General features: G+C 42.1%; 1 protein-coding gene across 3 annotated transcripts in view; it reads left to right on the top strand.

The window, feature by feature from the left end:
* Positions 1-17,721, top strand: part of GRIP2 (glutamate receptor interacting protein 2) — a 402,651-nt gene that overhangs the window by 354,140 nt on the left and 30,790 nt on the right. For all 3 annotated transcript variants that reach the window (XM_072598378.1, XM_072598380.1, XM_072598379.1), the window contains 3 exons: positions 1,240-1,384; positions 12,820-12,959; positions 15,600-15,779. In XM_072598378.1, coding sequence (XP_072454479.1) covers positions 1,240-1,384; positions 12,820-12,959; positions 15,600-15,779 — 465 coding nt within the window. The remainder of the gene's footprint in view (positions 1-1,239; positions 1,385-12,819; positions 12,960-15,599; positions 15,780-17,721) is intronic.

The following is a 17,721-nucleotide window of genomic DNA, read 5'->3' as shown; positions in this document are numbered from 1 at the left end:
ACGCACACACACACAGGCACACACAGACAGACAGACACAAATAGACAGACAGATACAGACACACAGACACACAGATACACACACACACACACACACACACACACACACACACACACACACACACACACACGCTCCAGAAGTAAAGCATTTCCTCCTTGCTCTCTGAAGTAAAAATCGCTGTGTATAAAGCCCAGAGGGACCTGGGTCTGGCCTTAACTTATGTGGATGTGGGATTACTTCTTCCTTACAGCTCCCTCAGTCTGTAGCTGACCATATGGAGAGCTCAGAGTCTAGAGAGGTTCAGAAGAGCTAAAGCCACAGTACCATAGAATCAGAACAGATAGATTTATAAAAAGATGAAGCATTATATTAAGTGAATACTGTGGGCTGGGCACTGTGGGATACAGGTAAAAGCAAACAACACAGCCACCACTCCCAGTATAGTACTTCTATTCTAATGGGGAAGGGAACAGTATTCAGGGGATGCCAGGGGATGGTTATCACCCAGGAGTTAGTCCAAATGGGGAAGATGAGGATGCTGGAGTGGAGGCCAACAGAAAAAAAAAATTTAGGGCATCTATCCATCAACCAGGAAGTGTTTACTAAGCACCTACTATGTGCCATATACTATACTGAGCACCTGAGATACAAAGACAAAAATTCTCAAAAATTGTGTAAACAAATCATTTTCTTTCTTTTTTTTGGTGAATTGATTCAGTTTAACTCAATGAATTCAATGGAAGTTTTACTTTTTGTTTTTTAACTAAATACAATACACTCTCAGTATCAGTTATATTTATCTGGCATTGTAGACCTGAAAGGGAATCCCACAAGCCATTAAGTTCATCCCCCTCCTTTTACAGATAAGGAAATAGAGACAGAAAAATGTTACATGACTTTCCCAAGGTCACACAAGATGTATCAGAGATAGGATTTGAATCTAGGTCCTCTAGCTCCAGAGTCAGGTGTTACTTTATAGTGGCTGATAGCCCAAAGAAACACTTCACTTCCAAAGCCTTCAGCAGCCAGCACACCCACTTTGTCACCCCCAGTCTCAGAACTGTGGCATCTTCACTTCACCCTCAGTGCAGCAGAGCATAGATACTTTCTTTCAAGGTCAACATCTACCGTATGCCTGAAATTTCTTCTCCCAAAACTGGCTGGCTTCTTTCCCCCACCCTCCAATCTCCAACTCCCTCAACATTTCTCTAGAGTTCAGCCTCCTTCCTCTCATTTCAGATGAACAGGAAACAACAGGCGCCATCATTTACACAGTGGAGTTGAAGAGGTACAGGGGCCCACTAGGTATAACTATCTCAGGGACGGAGGAGCCTTTTGATCCAATTGTCATCTCAGGATTGACCAAGCGAGGACTGGCAGAGAGGTGAGGTCTGGGCCCCACTCAGGCCCAGAGATCTGAGAGAGCAGGTGATTTGAGGGAGGATGCCTACAAAGGCTTCACCGGGAGGGAGGGGAGGCAGGAGAAGGAGGAGGAATGATGATGATAATAATTATAAATTCTCATCTATAATTTAAAAACTTTTTCAAATAAAATATATTGATTTTTAAAAATAAATCTATATTTTCCAATGCCCACCCTCCCCAAGATAAATTCATTATGACAAAGGAAAAAAGAGGAGGAAAATCATGCCAATATATTGACAAATTCTGACATTATGTGTGATGTTCTCTGCTCCTTGGCTCCTATTTGTGCAGGGATATGAGGAGAGGTGCCTTCTCCTGTCTCCTTCTCGGGACCCAAGCTTGGTCATTATAATTTTGCCCCATTTTAGTTTGGTTGACTTGCTGCATTCTTTCCATTCCCATCATTGTAGTCACTGTGTCTGTTGTTTGAGTAGTTCTGCTTGCTTTACTATGCATCATTATATCATCATGTCTTCCCATGCTTTTCTGAACTTGGCATGTTCACCATTTCTTACAGCACAGTAATACTCTTTTACATTCATTTACCATAGCTTGGTTAAACATTTACCAATCAATAGGGATTCCTGTTTCCAGTCTGTTTCATCTGCTGCCATAGATATTTTGATGTGTTTGTGGACAGAATTTCCTTGTCACTGACCTCCTTGTGGTAGGAAATAAGCCTTTATCAAGCACCTACTATATTTTGGTCACTATTCTAAGTGCTTTTCAAATATTATCCAATTTGATTCTCACTACAATTCTAGGAAGGTAAGTGCTATTATTAACCCCATTTTACAGCTGAGGAAACTGAGGCGGACAGAGGCTAAGTGACTTACCAAGTCACACAGTTAGTTTAAATGTCTGATGTCAGATTTGAACTCAGGTTTTCTGACTCCATGCCCAGTACTCTACTCACTATGCCACCTAGCTGCCTAGAGGTATGTACCCAGAAGTGGAATTTCAGGGTCAAAGGGTGTGGGTATTCACTTCACTTTCTTTTACATGCTCCCATTGATTATTAAGACTTTAAAGTTTCTAGAGTACTTTGCATACATTAATTCATTCAATCATTATATTAGCCCCGTGAGGTGGGTGCTATCATTATCAAGCCTATTTTCTAGGTGCTAAAACTGATGCTCAGAGAGATGTAGTGGCTTGTCCAGGGTTGTACAACTTGTAAAAAGATGTAGGAATTGAGAGTAAGGGCTCAAGTCAGGCTGGACCAATTCATCTCCAAGGTCTTTTACAACTCTAAAATACACATTGAGATCTTATGAATTTAAGATCCCAAATTATAAAACCTATCATTTTATAAATTCATAGAATTTTCTTTCCATTGCACTATGGTATAAGGGCACACTCACCACAAAATATGCAAATGACATTCTCTGGCAGCAGGTCCCCTCTTGCTTTGAGGGGGAAGTTAAAAGCTTCAGACCCAAAAGTAGATGGAACCCAGGTGTGTTTCCTTTTTTGAGATGGGTTGGTTTAATGGAGAGAGCCCTGGACTTTGGTCATTGGGACTGGTTCTTTCACCAGCTGCAACAGTCTATTCCATTGGGACATCATCAGTATCTTAAGTCTGTTGACCATCAAATAGTCTGATGTCTCTGCAAAAATGTAGATGATGACAAAATTCAAATATAGTTACATCCAACCCCTGGCATGCTGCGTTCATGGAAATAGCTATCACCTGAAAAAGGTAGCCTTCACTTAGTAAGAGTGGGGCAAAAGCAGTGGATAAAATTTTTTCAATGGGTAGATGTTGGGCAAATCAAAGTCCCATTTATTTTAAACTCATCTGTGTTCCCACAAATAATTGGTACTCATCTCAGGATACCTTCTCTATTCACTGAAGAGAAATTCTAGAGATTCTTGTGAACAGATAAAGTCTATTTTGGATGGCTGTTTTCTCTTCAAGATTCTGTGAGTTTTGTTCATTTTATTGTTGGGGGGTCGGAGAAGGAAAATTCTATCAGTTAAGTATGAATGGCTTTTAATATCAAAAAAAGAAGTCAGGCTCAAGTAGCTGTTTCTGATACTTCCCATTCATAGGAACTTGGACAAATTTGCTAACCCTCACTGGACCTCAGTTTCTTTCATTTATAAAATGAGGAATTTCATTTAATGATCTTGGGTCTTTTCTAACAGCTGGTATTAATATGATATTTTAGTCCATCAATAAACTGTTATTTTAGCAAATCAATCAGGTAATAAACATTTAAGTGCTTACTATGCACCAGACACTATTCTAAGGACTAGAGACACAAAGAAAGGCAAATAAAAATCCCTGCCCTTGAAGAGCTTCCCAATATAATAGCATGCAGATGACTGTACCAACTCCAAAATAAATTAGAAATACTCACCAGAGAGAAGATGCTTGGAATTAAAGGGGGTGGGGAAGGTTTCCTGTAGAAGGTGAAATTTTAGCTGGGACTTGAGAGAAGCCAGAGAAGCCGAGAGATGGAGATGAGGAGAGAGGATATTCCAGGCATGGGGAACATCAAGTAAAAACAGCTGACTAACAAGTGTCTGAGGCAAGATTTGACCTTGTTTTGAATTCTTGCTGATTCCAAACCTGTGTTTCTCTCCACTGGGCCACCTAGCTGCCCCCGTGGCTGTCCATCTTTCTTTTAGTAAAGTCTGCTGTTAAGGGAACACTATAGAGAATAACTGTTCAAGTGCCTGAGATAAGTATTGATTGTGGTCAAGTAGCAAATCTCCTTTTGATACTAATGGTGAGGACATGGAGCAGCTCCAGGAATGGAGGCCCCAGATCTTGAGGTATCCCTGAATTATTTTGCAGATTGTTACATATTTAGTTCCCCGCCCCTGCCACCCATGGTAAATGTATGAGAAATACTGGGTGCTTCAAAAGACTTGGGAATGTTTAAACTGTAGAAGAGCATATTAGTGCATAATATTTCCAAATATTGGGAGGGAAACCATTTGTGACAAGGAATAGATTTGTTCTTTGTAGCTTTTAAGGGACAAAAAATCAAGGAGTTTTGCTTGTGAGTTACAGAAAGGCAGGTCAACTCAAGAGAAAGAGGCATTTCTTAAACAGGACAGCACGCCTACAGAGGAACGAGCTGCCTTTGTAGTGAGTGGGTCTCTATCACTGGAAGTCATAAGATTTCGAGCTGGGAGGGACCTCAGAGGCCATCTGCTCCTTTTTACAAATGAGGGAATCCAAGAAATGTCACATTAAGCATGAGAAGTGGAATTTAAACCCCGGGTCTCTAACTCTAAAACCAGCATTCTTTGTATTAACCCTTATTCAAGCAGATGTGAGATGCCTCTGTTCTTTCTCTGCCAGGAATGGTGGAGAGAGGATTCCTGTATTGACTGGGTAGAATAAATGTCCTTTATGAGTCTATGACTTTGTTATGGTCTATAAATTTCTAGGCTTCAATCACATCCGATCCTTTGAATAATGTAATTCTAGATATCTGTTTCCTTCAGAAGGAATTAATGACCTACAAAGGGCATTGACCAGAGGGAATTCTAACCTGCTCTTTACTTGTCTCTTCTGACTAGTGAGCAAGGCTCACCCAGAGGTTCCCCAGGAGCTGAATGCTTCTCTGATAATCAGAAGGAGTTTTCCACTGGATCATGGAATTAGAATTGGAAAGGACCTCAGAGGGGATCTAGTCCAGGGCTGGGGAACCTTCAGCCTTGAGGTCACATGTGGCCTTCTAGGTCCTCAAGTGCAGCCCTTTGACTGAATCCAAACTTCACAGAACAAATCCCCTCAATAAAGGGATTTGTTCCATAGAACTTGAACTCAGTTAAAAGGCTACATCCTTTTGAGGTCTAAGGTCTAATAAGGTCTAAGACAAAGCCTCCTTCCAGTGTATGGAGAGTAAACTGGACCACCAGGAAGAAGGAGCATTGGCTCTTATTTCTGCCAGATATGTTCTATCTCTCCTTGATGCAAACCTGGGTTTTGTTCTGATCCAGGTTCAGGCAGCCTCAGTTCATTGCTGGCCCCTCTCGTCACTGGCTCTCTTTTTGCTGAGAGAAGACTTTGGATTCTTTATTGAGGATGCAAGTATTGAATACTGAAGGGGTGGGGCAAGGGACAGTGAGGCTGAAGGAGGAGGGGCATCTGAGAGCAGATCTTTGGAGCACAATTTGCATGGAGGGATGGCAGGAAATGGAATCCAAGACCAGGCCAGGTCTGGCAAGTGACCCATGCCTATGCATCCAACCAGAGAGGTTAGGGATCCTTATTGACATGGCATCTCCATCTCCATGAGGGCTCTATCAGCATTTTGGTATCTCTTATAGGCTTGGCAGATAGAAATATCTGAATCCTTAGATGTTTCTGAAGTAGAAAAGAGAAAACTGGGAAGAAGTCTGCAACAGTCCAACCAGGCACTGACATGTGCGCTCGCTCTCTCTCTCTCTCTCTCTCTCTCTCTCTCTCTCTCTCTCTCTCTCTCTCTCTCTCTCTCTCTCTCTCTTTCTGTGTGTGTGTGTGTGTGTGTGTGTGTGTCTCTCTCTGTATGTCTTTCCCCTTTTGGGGGAGGGGATGCTCCACACCTGTGATTTTGATCTTTGAAGGGGTGCTCCAAGTATGCAAATTCCATCCACCAAAGCCAACCATCAATCTTCTGTAATGCAAACCCTTAGAGAGTTGCTTCAGGCTTAGCGATTAAGTGGTTTGCCCATGACTATTCAGCTAGGATGCATCAAACCCAGGTCCTCCCAACACTAAGCCTGACCATGTTGTCACCCCAGAGCTTTCCCTAAATCCACCTTAGAGACTACGTCACTAATGCTGAAGTTCTTTCTCTGGTTCTTGTATGATTTTTCAGATAAAGGAGAAGCACTCAGGCTGCCCAGCTGTTCTCTCTCAGCTTTGGACACATGACCAGCCCACCTCCTTTTGCCCCTCATTCATGGTTCCTTACATGCCATTTCTTACAAGTCATCACTGGTAATATGCAGCAGCTGACTTCGGGACCCTGTGTCCCTTTCTAGTACCCTTAGGTTTACCTGTGAAGCTTGGGAAGTCTTGGGAGATCACAGGGTTCCATGAGTCAGTCAACAAGTATTTATTTAGTCCTTGCTGTGTGCCAGGCATGGTGCTGAGCTCTGGGGACACAAAGAAAGACATGTCACATCACAGGAGAACACCGGTACCAAAATAGAAGTTCAAGTGGCCAACAATAACCCAGGAGGCTCAAAAACCCTGCATCATTTCCCCGATTCAATCCATCTCCTTCCCTTTTTCCCACTTGGTTCTATGCCCAGCTCATTATCCTTCTACATCATCTGGCCCAGATGTGTGACTTAATGGACCAGCTCAATGGGTTATCATAGCCAACCACCACTGTGCTCCTTTCCGAGTTGGTTTTACTTGTGTGGGTGACAAAAGCCAGTATCTTCTGAGTGACCCCAGGTCACATTTAAAAGTCCTACTAATGGTTTCTGGGGCTCTAGGCTATCAACAAGGCTGACACAGAGCTGAAGCATTGCTCTTTAAACAATGGCTGGGTTCAGTAGGTGTGCAGCAGGAGGCTCGGGGAATGAAGCCGTTACCAGCCAGAGGCTGCTAATAATACTAATGATAACCATCCTCATCATCATCATCCCAACAGTAATAACTAATCATCATCATCATCATCACCATAACTGACATTTATAGAGCACCTTAACATTTGCAGAGTGCTTTACATTCATTCTCTCATATGAGCCTCATGTGACCACCCCTGGGAAGTGGGATCCATTATTTTCCCCATTTGACAGATGAGGAACCTGAGATTTATAGAGTTTGAATGACTTGCCCAGGGTCACACAACTTAAGGCAGAATTCAAACCAAGGACTTTCTGATTCCAAGTTCAATCCTCCTTCCACTATATTCACAGTAAGAGCTTAAAAAATTATTTTCATTCATTTAGTTTATTTACTGTGCCACATTTCCTTCCAACTAGCAAAATAATACATAGTGCTTTAAGGATTACAAAGTATTTTGCTCAACAATCCTGTGATATAGGTACTGTTATTATTCCCCATTTTACAGAAGAGGATGCTGATGCTGAGAATTGTTAACAGGATCACAAAGCTAGAAAATGAATGAGGCAAGATTTGAATTCAAGTCTTTCTTATTCTATAGCCAGCACTCTATCCACTGCACCACCTAGTGGCCTCTAGATTCTAGGCAGTATGTTGTGTATAGAGCTCATTTGAATAGCAGGACTCATTATTGGTCCAGCGTCAGCTTGGAAGGAGATCTCTTGAGTTGTACTGTGGGGAATCTATGCTTGACCCTGGACTATTTTGTCATCTTAATCAATGATTAGGTAAGAGTATAGGATGGCTTGCTTTTCAGATTGGCCAATGGCAGGAAGTTTGGAAGAATTATATCATAATTATATCATACGGATATGATAGAGTCAGGATTCAAAAGGATTGTTACAGTCTCAATTTGGGGACTACAGAGAAGTAGGGAAACATGCAAGCTGTCTTCAAGGATTTGAAGGATATGTCATGAGAAGAGTTAGATTAATTCAGTTGCGGACAAGAAGACAGTACTGAAAAACAATGGGTGAAAGTTGCAAGGAGGAATTTAAGCTCCATGAAAGAAAGCATTTCATACCAAGTAGAGTTATCTCAGTGTAGGGAGTGGGCTGTATTGTGAAGCAGTGGTTTCGCCTTCCTTGTAGATGTTCTGAAAAAGGCAAGATGACCACTTGGCATTTGTGTTGTAGAGGAATTCTTTTTCTAGTATGGGTTGGACAAGTTGACCACTAAGATCCATTCCAACTCTGTGATTCTATAAATATTTCATATTTTCAAATAAAGATCCTTAAGAAAATTGCTTTAATGAAGAGTCATGGATGAAATATATATACATATGTATATACTTAGTATATTCTTATTTCTACATATTAGTGGGTGTTGCTAAAGGAATAGACACTATTGTTCCTTTGAGTAGGTTGAACATGCCTTTTATCACCTTTTTTGCCCTGTCCATGTCCTCATTGGTAGCACTGAAGTAAATCTTAGCCACATGCCAGTTTTCCTGAGTTCTGGCTCTCAGGAACCCAGAGGAATAAAATCTTACATACTGACTCGGCAGTAGAACTAGGACTCGAACCCTGGGCTCCTGCCTCCTAGTCACATATTCTTCTCACTAAGATAGGAGCTGGAATGTAAATAAGGTAAATGAAGGAGAAATGAATTAGTTACTTCCTCTTGGTCCATCATAGTAACCAGTCTAGTTAAATAAGAGGAGCAAGAAAAATATCAGCCTTGAACCTTCTCAGAGTTAATTGCCCACTATGGGGGCAGATGGGCTCCTCTGTTAGCTTCATAAAACCCCACAAATGATTCTTTAATGGGGAAACATCCTCTGTTGAGTGTGAATGGATTTCCCTTATGACTTTTGCATAATGCTGAGCATGAACAGGGAGGCCAGTGCTGACACTTAGTGGAGAATTGAAGAACTGCAGGCTATTTTGTCTTGTTTTTAAGGGTAGTCTATACAATCAAAGAAATGGTGATACATTAGAGACCTCCAAGGTCACCTAATACAGCCCTGAACCCAGGCATGAATCCCAACTACAATATCCCTGACACGTACCCATCCTGCCAACACATGAAGACACTTCCTGCTTTTTTTCCCCACCCTCCTTCACAAGGCTGTCTATTTCAATACTGTAGGAAATTTATCCCAACATTGAGATAAAGTTTGCTTTCTTTGACTTGAAGCAGATCTATATTTCCAAGACCTCTGGTTATTCTATGGACAAAAATCTACAAAAAGAAAGGACGTTTCACCAGCCATTTTGGAAAGAGGAACTGAGAGATAGCATTGATACAGTGGAAAGGGAACTGAGGCTGGCATCAAAAACCCTGGGTTTGAATCTCAGCTCTATTACTTACTAACTGTGTGCCCTTGGGCAAGTCACTGACTTCTATTTGTCTCCGTTTCCTCATCTTTAAAATGAGAGAGTTAGACTCGAGGGGGTCTCTTCAAGTTCTAAATGTATGATCCCATGAAAATATGCCTTTCCTACAGGTGAGATTCAGCAGAAGCCTTGACTTATGTAACCAAGAGTAGACTTAGGTAGATCATCATAGATCCCATATTTAGATTTGGAAAGGACCTTAGAGAGTATCTAATTTAGCTCTCTCATTTTATTCTTAATTAAAATTTGTTTTTCCCATTTTTTTCAATTTCTAAAATTTACTTTTGTCTTAACCACTGAAGAAAAATAAAGAAAAACAAGATTACTTTAATAAATAAGCATAGTTAAGCAATATTAGCTGTGTAAAAAAATTTATGCCTCATTCTCCATCTTATGCCCATCACCCTAGCACTCTTCATGATCACTCCTCTGGAATTGTAACTAACTATTGTGCTACCAGAGTTTTTAAATCTTTCAAAATTGTTCATGTGTACAATATAATAGAGCGTAAATCCTTCTACTGGTTTCTCTCATTTTACTCTGAATCAGTCAGAAATAGGATGGATCTTAGGATAAAGAATATTAGACCTAAGAGGACCCCTTAGAACAGAGAATGCCAGCTGGAAGTAATCTCAGAACAGGGTACGGTAGAGGTATAAAAGAAGGAAGGACTTCATAACAGAACATCTTAGAACATTAAATGTCAGATGTGAGAGGGCTCTTAGAACAGAGAATGCTAGGACAGGAAGGAGCCTAAGAATATGGTATGTTAGACCTAGAAAAAATGTCAGACTTAGGAGGACCCCCTAGAACAAAAGGTGCCAGGACTGGAAGTGATCTTAGAATAAGGCATGTTAGAACTTCCAGGAAAGGAAAGACTTTAGAAAATAGCATCAAATGTCAAAGCCCTTTTGATCCTCATAACAACGCTGGGAGATGAATACTATTATTATCCTCATTTCACGGATGAGTAAACTGGGGCAGACACAGGTTGAATGACTTGCTCACATATCTATTCTCTGAAGCTGAAATTGAGCTCAAGTCCTGCTAACTGTAAGTCCAGTACTCTGTGCACCACAGCACCACCTAGTGCCCTCAAAAGAGGCCTCATGTCTGGGAGGCAAGATCTCATAGTCCTGGACTTTTGTGATGAGTCTGGGGCCCCAAAGTTTAAGAAGTATGTTGAGAAGGTAGGGAACATCTAGGAGACAGCAGCCAGGAAGGTGAAAGACTTTGAGTTCCTGATATATGAGTACTGGTTAAAGGAACCTAGAACAGAGGAAACTTAGAGGAGAACTGCTGTCTCCATGTATTTAAAAGGGTATCCCATGAAACGGGCATTAGATTTGTTCTGCTTGACCCCCAAGAGGAGAACAAGGAGAGGTGGGCAAAACTGAAGAGGCTGATTTAGGCTGGATGTCATAAAACACCTCTAATGATTAGCATTGGGTAGGGGCCAGAGATGCCCTTCTATGAAAACTTCAGACAAAGGCTAGATCAAAGGGCCAGGGTCTCCCATTGCATCCTGGGCCATTTCCAGCCTTCCTGATAAATATCAGGCCACTGGACCCAGATGGCTCAGGTGAAGAAAGTGAGGCTGGTGACCTTACACAGTCCCCACTCACTCAAATCAAAGTCAACTGCAGGTCCTGTCATCATCTTGATGTCATGATCCTCTTTGAGAACTATGGACAAATACAACAAGATGATCAGTAGTCAGGTATGGTGAAGAGAGAGTTGTGGTGCAGGGATGGTTTGGGCTAGGTGACCACTATGGTCCCTGGAAGATCCAAAATGCTGACTCTGCATCTTCAAGAAACTGGGAAGAGAAGGATTTATAGAATTTTTCTGAAAGAGCCAAGAAGGATTCGGTGATAAGGGAAACAGCATGGGGAAGTGGATCATAGGACACAGGGCTGAAAGGGACTTGAAATGAGAGGTCACCTGGTTCAACCTCATTTCACAGAGAAAGGGATGGAAGCTTATCCAGCATCACATAGCCAACACCTGGGGCAGACCTGAGATTTGATGCCCCATCTTCTGCCTCTATATCTAGAATTCTTTCCACAATACTGCATGAAGAACATTATGGTTCAATGAGTTGGGAGATCTTGCTTCTTGCCCAGCACTTCCACTAACTAACTTTGTGACTTTGGACAACTTACCTTCCCCTCCCCTGGACTTAAAGTGAAGGGGTGGAAGGAACTGATTTCTAAACTCTAGAATTTCATATTCCAGGGTTTCTTCTAGTTCAGGCTTCTAAAGTCTGTGATCTTTCAACTGTAGGTGTTCTGCTCATTGCCAAAGGCTAGTTAGCTTTAAGAGAAAATAGGGGAAAGCCTTGAGTGTCCCTGACACAGACTAGTTAGGTTCTTGGCCACTTGGTGAAGGAACCATTCAGTGGGCAAATGTTCCTGATATGGTTGCCTCATACTGGGTATTGCAGAGATTGCAGAAAAAATGAACAAAACATTCTTAGGTAGTTCAGTCTCATAGCTCATGAAATAAAACTCATACATGGAAAACAACATAAAGTCATGTATTTGACTACATGATAAGTTGTCTGGTAGACCCTATAATAAATACTTTCATATGACATCTGGAATGGTCAGGGGAAGGCATCATGGAGAAATTAGTACTTTAAGATGGCCCTTGAAGAATGGGTAGGGTTGTGCCAGGCAGAAGGGAGACCATGCTGGGGCAGGGCAGGATGGGGAGGCAGAAAGGAAGGGTGTAGAAAATATCTATCCCAACCTTAGTTGACTGGGTGATCTGGGAGAAGGAAGACAATAAGGAATATGGGAAAAGCAGATCCAGTTCTACAGAGAGAATTCTTAAATTCAACAATTGAGCAAATGAGTACCTGCCATTGTGGGCACTAGGAATAGGAAGACAAAAAAATAAAACCATTCCTGCCTTTACATTCTACTGAAGGACATAACATGTGTACAAGGAAGTAAAGACATAATGATACAAAACAATTTCAAGAGGGAGAATGCTAATTTGATCAGGAGACCAGGAAAAACCACCTGTGCTTTAAAGGAAGTTTGGGATTCTATAGATATAGATTCTAAATATTCTCTATCCATATTTGATTAGTATAAAGTCTCTGTGTTCTCTATAATCTATTGATTTAGAATCTATATATAGTTTAGATAAATTCAATATCTGTATTCTATAGGTTCTATATCTATGGTCCATTGACATAGATTTTATAGATATAGGAGTGAAGAAATGCCTTTCAGACATGGAAGATAATTTATGCAGACACAGAGGTGAGAGATGGAATGTTGAGCCTGGGCAAGAATGATGGACTTTTGCCTCTGGCAGACAACTCCTTAGCTATCCAGTAAGGCCACGAATGTCAAGCAAGAGATCAGGCTGACCCTTCAGACTGCATTCCCCTGTGGGCTCTGAGAGCAGTTTCCTGCATCTAATGCCAGCCCCTATGTCTTTGTTCCATCTTCTTAGGACTGGAGCCATCCACGTTGGTGACCGGATCTTAGCCATAAATAATGTGAGCCTTAAGGGCAAGCCCCTCAGTGAAGCCATCCACCTCCTCCAAATGGCAGGGGAGACAGTCACCCTAAAGATCAAAAAGCAAATGGAGCGTAAGTATGTCAACATATCTTTTGTAGACAAAAGTGGCTTAAGTTTCTAGGAGCAAGGCAAGGGTTAGGAGTTGGAAATGGGGCATCCACTACATTATAGACTCTCCCTACTTTCCCTCACATTGGATTCTCTTACACAGAGCCCCCACTTCTCATTTGGAATGTGCTGGAAGACTCCCAACATGCTTGGCTGGTGGAGGGGAGGGGAGTGACTGGTGAATTTATAGGATAACATAAAATGAGATCACATAAAATGGGGGGCATGGATGAGTTCACAGACCCGTGGGAGGATGGGAGTATCATTGGACAGTTCCCTAAAAGTCACCTCTTGTTTATATTGAGAAGGCTTAACACTCCTTTTGGTTCCAGTCCTGGTATGTGACCCAGGGCAAATCATTTCCCTTGTCTGGGTCTCAGTTTCCTCATCTGTAAAAAGAGTGAGTTAAATAAGAGCTAATGTGCATGCTATCTATATATCCTATATATATGTGTGTGTGTATGTGTGTGTGTGTGTGGTATTAAGACCTGCTAGGGGCAAACCTAAAAAAAGTCACGATTATTCTAAAGCAGGGATAGAAGTTAGCAAGGAGTCCAGAGGGAGAAAAAAAAGGTTACATTCTTGGCCATGCCAATGACTTGCTGTGGGATTCTGGAGTAGGTGCTTAATCTCACTGTGCCTCAGATGTACCATTTGTAAAATGGAAAGAATAATTCCTTTCCAATCCCTGTCACATTGGTAAATAAGAAAGACTACAGTAAACATGTTCTGGTAAATGTTTAACAACCAGCTCTTCTGAGGAAAAAATGATATGCATGGCAGAGTTTTAATTTTAATCTATGTAACTTTTCTGTATCAATTATCTCCATCACTTTTTTAAATATAGGAAGTCAACAAAATGCTCAGTGAAGTCCTGATTTGTAGAGTTTTCCATTTCTAAGATATAAACGTTCACACTTGAAATTTAATGATCAGCTCTTGTGAGCATGTTTGAGATGTTTCAGCACACCACTGTACTGCAGATGCTTTCAGGAAAAATATCATGTACATTTACATAATTTAGCAATTTATAAATCAGAACATTCCTCTTACTCTGTCAGAGTCTGTTAAACTCTGAGATAGGAGTACTAGAGAAAATAAGGAATGATGATGCATTGAGAGCCACTGCTCAGTGCAGCATAGTCAGTGCCAAGAACATCTGACTTGCCCAGTTAAGCACCTAACATAGGAGAGCACAAACACAGAGACATAGGAAAACCTGAACCTCAGTATATTACTGACCCTCAACTCTGTGTTCTCCCCTGCCTGCCGGCTCACACTTCTTCAAAACCTACAGCTAAAAGACCAACAGGTCCAGTTAAGCCTAGCCTGTTCCTGTTTTCATCTGATATCTCCAGCAAGCTGACTAAGGCTTGGAAAGAAACTGGTGTCCTTCTTAGGGTCATAAGCAACAGCTGCTGCCTTTGTTGGGGCGGGGGGGGGGGGGGGGGGGGGGGGGGGGGGGCGAAGACTGGCTCAACTGTCTTGACTCTCTCACCATATTAGCAGTTGGTTTTGAGAGCATAGGAAAGACATAAGGTCTTTGATATGCATGACGTGTGTGTGTGTCTGTGTGTGTCTGTGTCTGTGTGCCTTTGTGTGTGTGAAAGAATTTAATTTGTCCTGGGACTCTGTTGACCTTAAGTTTAATCTGGCCTCAGTTTCACTCTCTTTGCTTCGTCTATAATACAACAAAGTTGGTCAAGATGATCTCTATGGTTCTTCCCAAATCTAAAATTCTATGTTTCATATCTTCTTTTTTCTGTGATTTGATGCTTTAATAGTATGTGTTTTGTTTTTGCTTGTTTGTTTTTGGAGGGGGAAGGAATAAGATGAGATGGGGAGGAGAAAGGAAAGAAGGGAGATTGAATCCTGGGTCTCCCTATCTCATCCAGGATGAAAGGGCAGCAGCCATTTTGACCGAAGTTGGTTCATCCCCTCCTTAGGCAGCCTGGTGCCACCCCCACTCCTGGGCATTTACCATATTGATACCAGATTTAGTATAGATACCCAGTCAGTTTGCCTTATTGAAGCTCAGAACTCCTGAACTCAAGGAATCTGTCAGTGTTGGCCTCCCCACTAGCATGGATTTACAGATACCTCTACACCAAGCTAACAGTCTGTGATAAGGTTCCTTCCAGCTCCAACACGCTACGACCTAATGGGTGTGCCAGCCCTGACTTTCTGTGACCTTAGGACTCTTTCCACTCGAACATTCTATGCTTTAATGTCCCTTCCAGGTCTGTGATCCTATCAATAAAAGTAAGTCAGACTGATGATGACAGCGTCATTTGAACAAGTATGATGGATGAGTATGAAGGCAGTAGCCTCAGTCTGGATGTGTGAAGTCCTGAGTTTTTTCTTCCCTTCCCATTTCTCTTCTTTCTTTCTCTTTTCTTTCTTTCCTTTTCTTTCTTTCTTCTTTCCATCCTCCTCCTCCTCCTCCTTCCTTCTCCTCCTCCTCTTTTTCCCTTCTCCATCTTCTTTTCATTTTTTGCCAGATTTAGCAGGAGTTGGGGAGGCAGGGAGATCACTTTTGTCCCAGAGATAGTCCTCATTAGCCCCTGAATTCCAGCAGGACTAACTTATTCTCTCATTTTCAGGAGGTTCCTACCCTAAGAAGTCAGGGGGGCTGAATGAAGCCAGCGACACAGAAGAAGATCTCAGTGAGGTGCAGAAACCTGGCAAGCTGGCCGAGATCTATGCCACTACTGTGCCCAGCATCGATAGTGCCATGGAATCATGGGATGGCTCTGGGGCAGAGGGCGGCTATGGGAGCCAAGGTAAAGCTACTTGAGTTGGGGTGCCTGAATGGGAATTGGCTCTCCTTCCTTCCTTAAACTGGGCTGCAGTTACACTGGAGATTTTCCTTTTGTCTCACATTAAAATTGCCTGCTTCTAGGAGAAGGAGAAGGGAAGGAGTTTAAAGAGTGGAAGGCACAAGATAGGACTATGCCACTTTCAGGGTACTAGTGCCCCAAGCAGAAATACTGACTGCAATGCTATATGGGATTGTCAAACCTTTAGAATTTTTCACAAATCTTGAGAGGCATCTACAGAATTTTCTAACCACTTCCTAAAAATGTAGTAAACAGTTGACAGAGCAGTACAGTGGAAAGAATATTGACCTGGGTTCTAGTTTCAGGCAACACTGTGCAGCAGAGAGGAGTGACTCTAGATGAGGAGGACCAGAGTTCAAATCCCACCTCATTCTGTGATCACTACTTTTGTGAACTTGGACAAATCACTTAAACTCCCGAGGCCTCAGTTTCTTCATCTGTGAAATGAGTTGGCCAAAATGATCACTCATATCGCTTTCATGTTCATAGAGCCTTTGGACATCTCATGGAATTCTCGGATGACCTCTAGCTCTGCCCAGGCAACAGCTGAGACTGTGTTTGATGGAACCTATTGGTAGCGATGACAGTCGTGTTCATCAGTGCGGAGGACAGAGCACTAACTTGGGTTCACATACTAGCTCCATCATCATTGGGTCACTTGGGTCAGGTTACTTCCCCTCTTCCAGCTATTGTACCTTAAAATGAAGGTGATAATGTCTCCTTCCCAGAGTTGCAAGGTTCACATAAAATGAATAAAATAAATGATCTTCCTGGATTATAGCACTTAGAACACTGTACTTGGCCTCAGGAAGACTCGGGTTCTCAGCCTACTTCAGATATTTGGTAGGTGTCACTTAACCAGAGTTTAACACAGTGTCTGGTATGTAGTGGGTGCTTGATAATCATTTATTGAATTGAATTGAACCTCTCTGGTCTCTTTTCCCTCATCTGTAAAATGAAGAGATTGGACTATATGACCTCTCAGACTCCTTTCAATTCTAAACCTCTGAAATTCTAAATCCTCTGAAATCCTAGACTTTTCAGTGACTGATTTTTTGTTTAATCTTGTCTGACTCTTCACAACCCCATTTGGGGTTTCCTTGGCAAAAATACTGGAGTGGTTTGCCACTTCCTTCTCCAACTCATTTTACAGATGAGGAAACTGAGGCAAACAGAGTAAAGTGACTTGCCCAGGGTCACACAGCTAGTAAATGTCTGAGCCATCAGATCTGAACTCATCTTCCTGGCTCTAGGTCCAGTGCTCTTTCCACTGCAACCCTTCAAGGACTCCTAGTTTTCTTCAAAAACATATATTCCAGTGCAGTGTGATGTAAGGGGAAGAAGACTGATTTGGATTTAGATTCAAAGGACACAGGGGTCAAATATCAGCCTCAATCATTGCTACCTTTGTGACCTCAGGCAAATCCCCCAAACTCCCTGGAGCTCAGAGGACTGTTCATTTGTATAATCAGGCCATCGTCTCCCCTTTAAAAAGTGAACTCCTAGAGGGCAGGAGCTGGTTTGTTGGTCCTCCAGCACTAACAGTGCCATACCTGGCACTTATCTAGGAAACACTTCAGAGAAGCCCATTGACTAGGTCAATGACCAATGGATGTGTGACCGTAGGCAAGTCATTGACTCATTTCTCTTCCCTGAGCCCCAGCTCCTTATCTATAAAATGAGCAGGTTGGGGTAGCAAGACTTGGGATTTGGGAGGACCTCCTTACGTTCATCTAGGTCCTTGCCTTCAATGCAACTTCAAGCCTTAGAGCAGAGATTCTGAATCTTTTGGAGGGTCATGGACTCCTTTGGCCATCTGGGGAAGCCTATGGCTTCTTAGGAATAATGTTTTTTAATGTATAAAATAAAATACATGAAATACTAA

The sequence above is a fragment of the Notamacropus eugenii genome, chromosome 3 (assembly GCF_028372415.1).
Source record: "Notamacropus eugenii isolate mMacEug1 chromosome 3, mMacEug1.pri_v2, whole genome shotgun sequence".
NCBI lineage: Eukaryota > Metazoa > Chordata > Mammalia > Diprotodontia > Macropodidae > Notamacropus > Notamacropus eugenii.
Note: the sequence above shows the minus strand (reverse complement) of the source record. Positions and strands in the feature narration are given on the sequence as shown.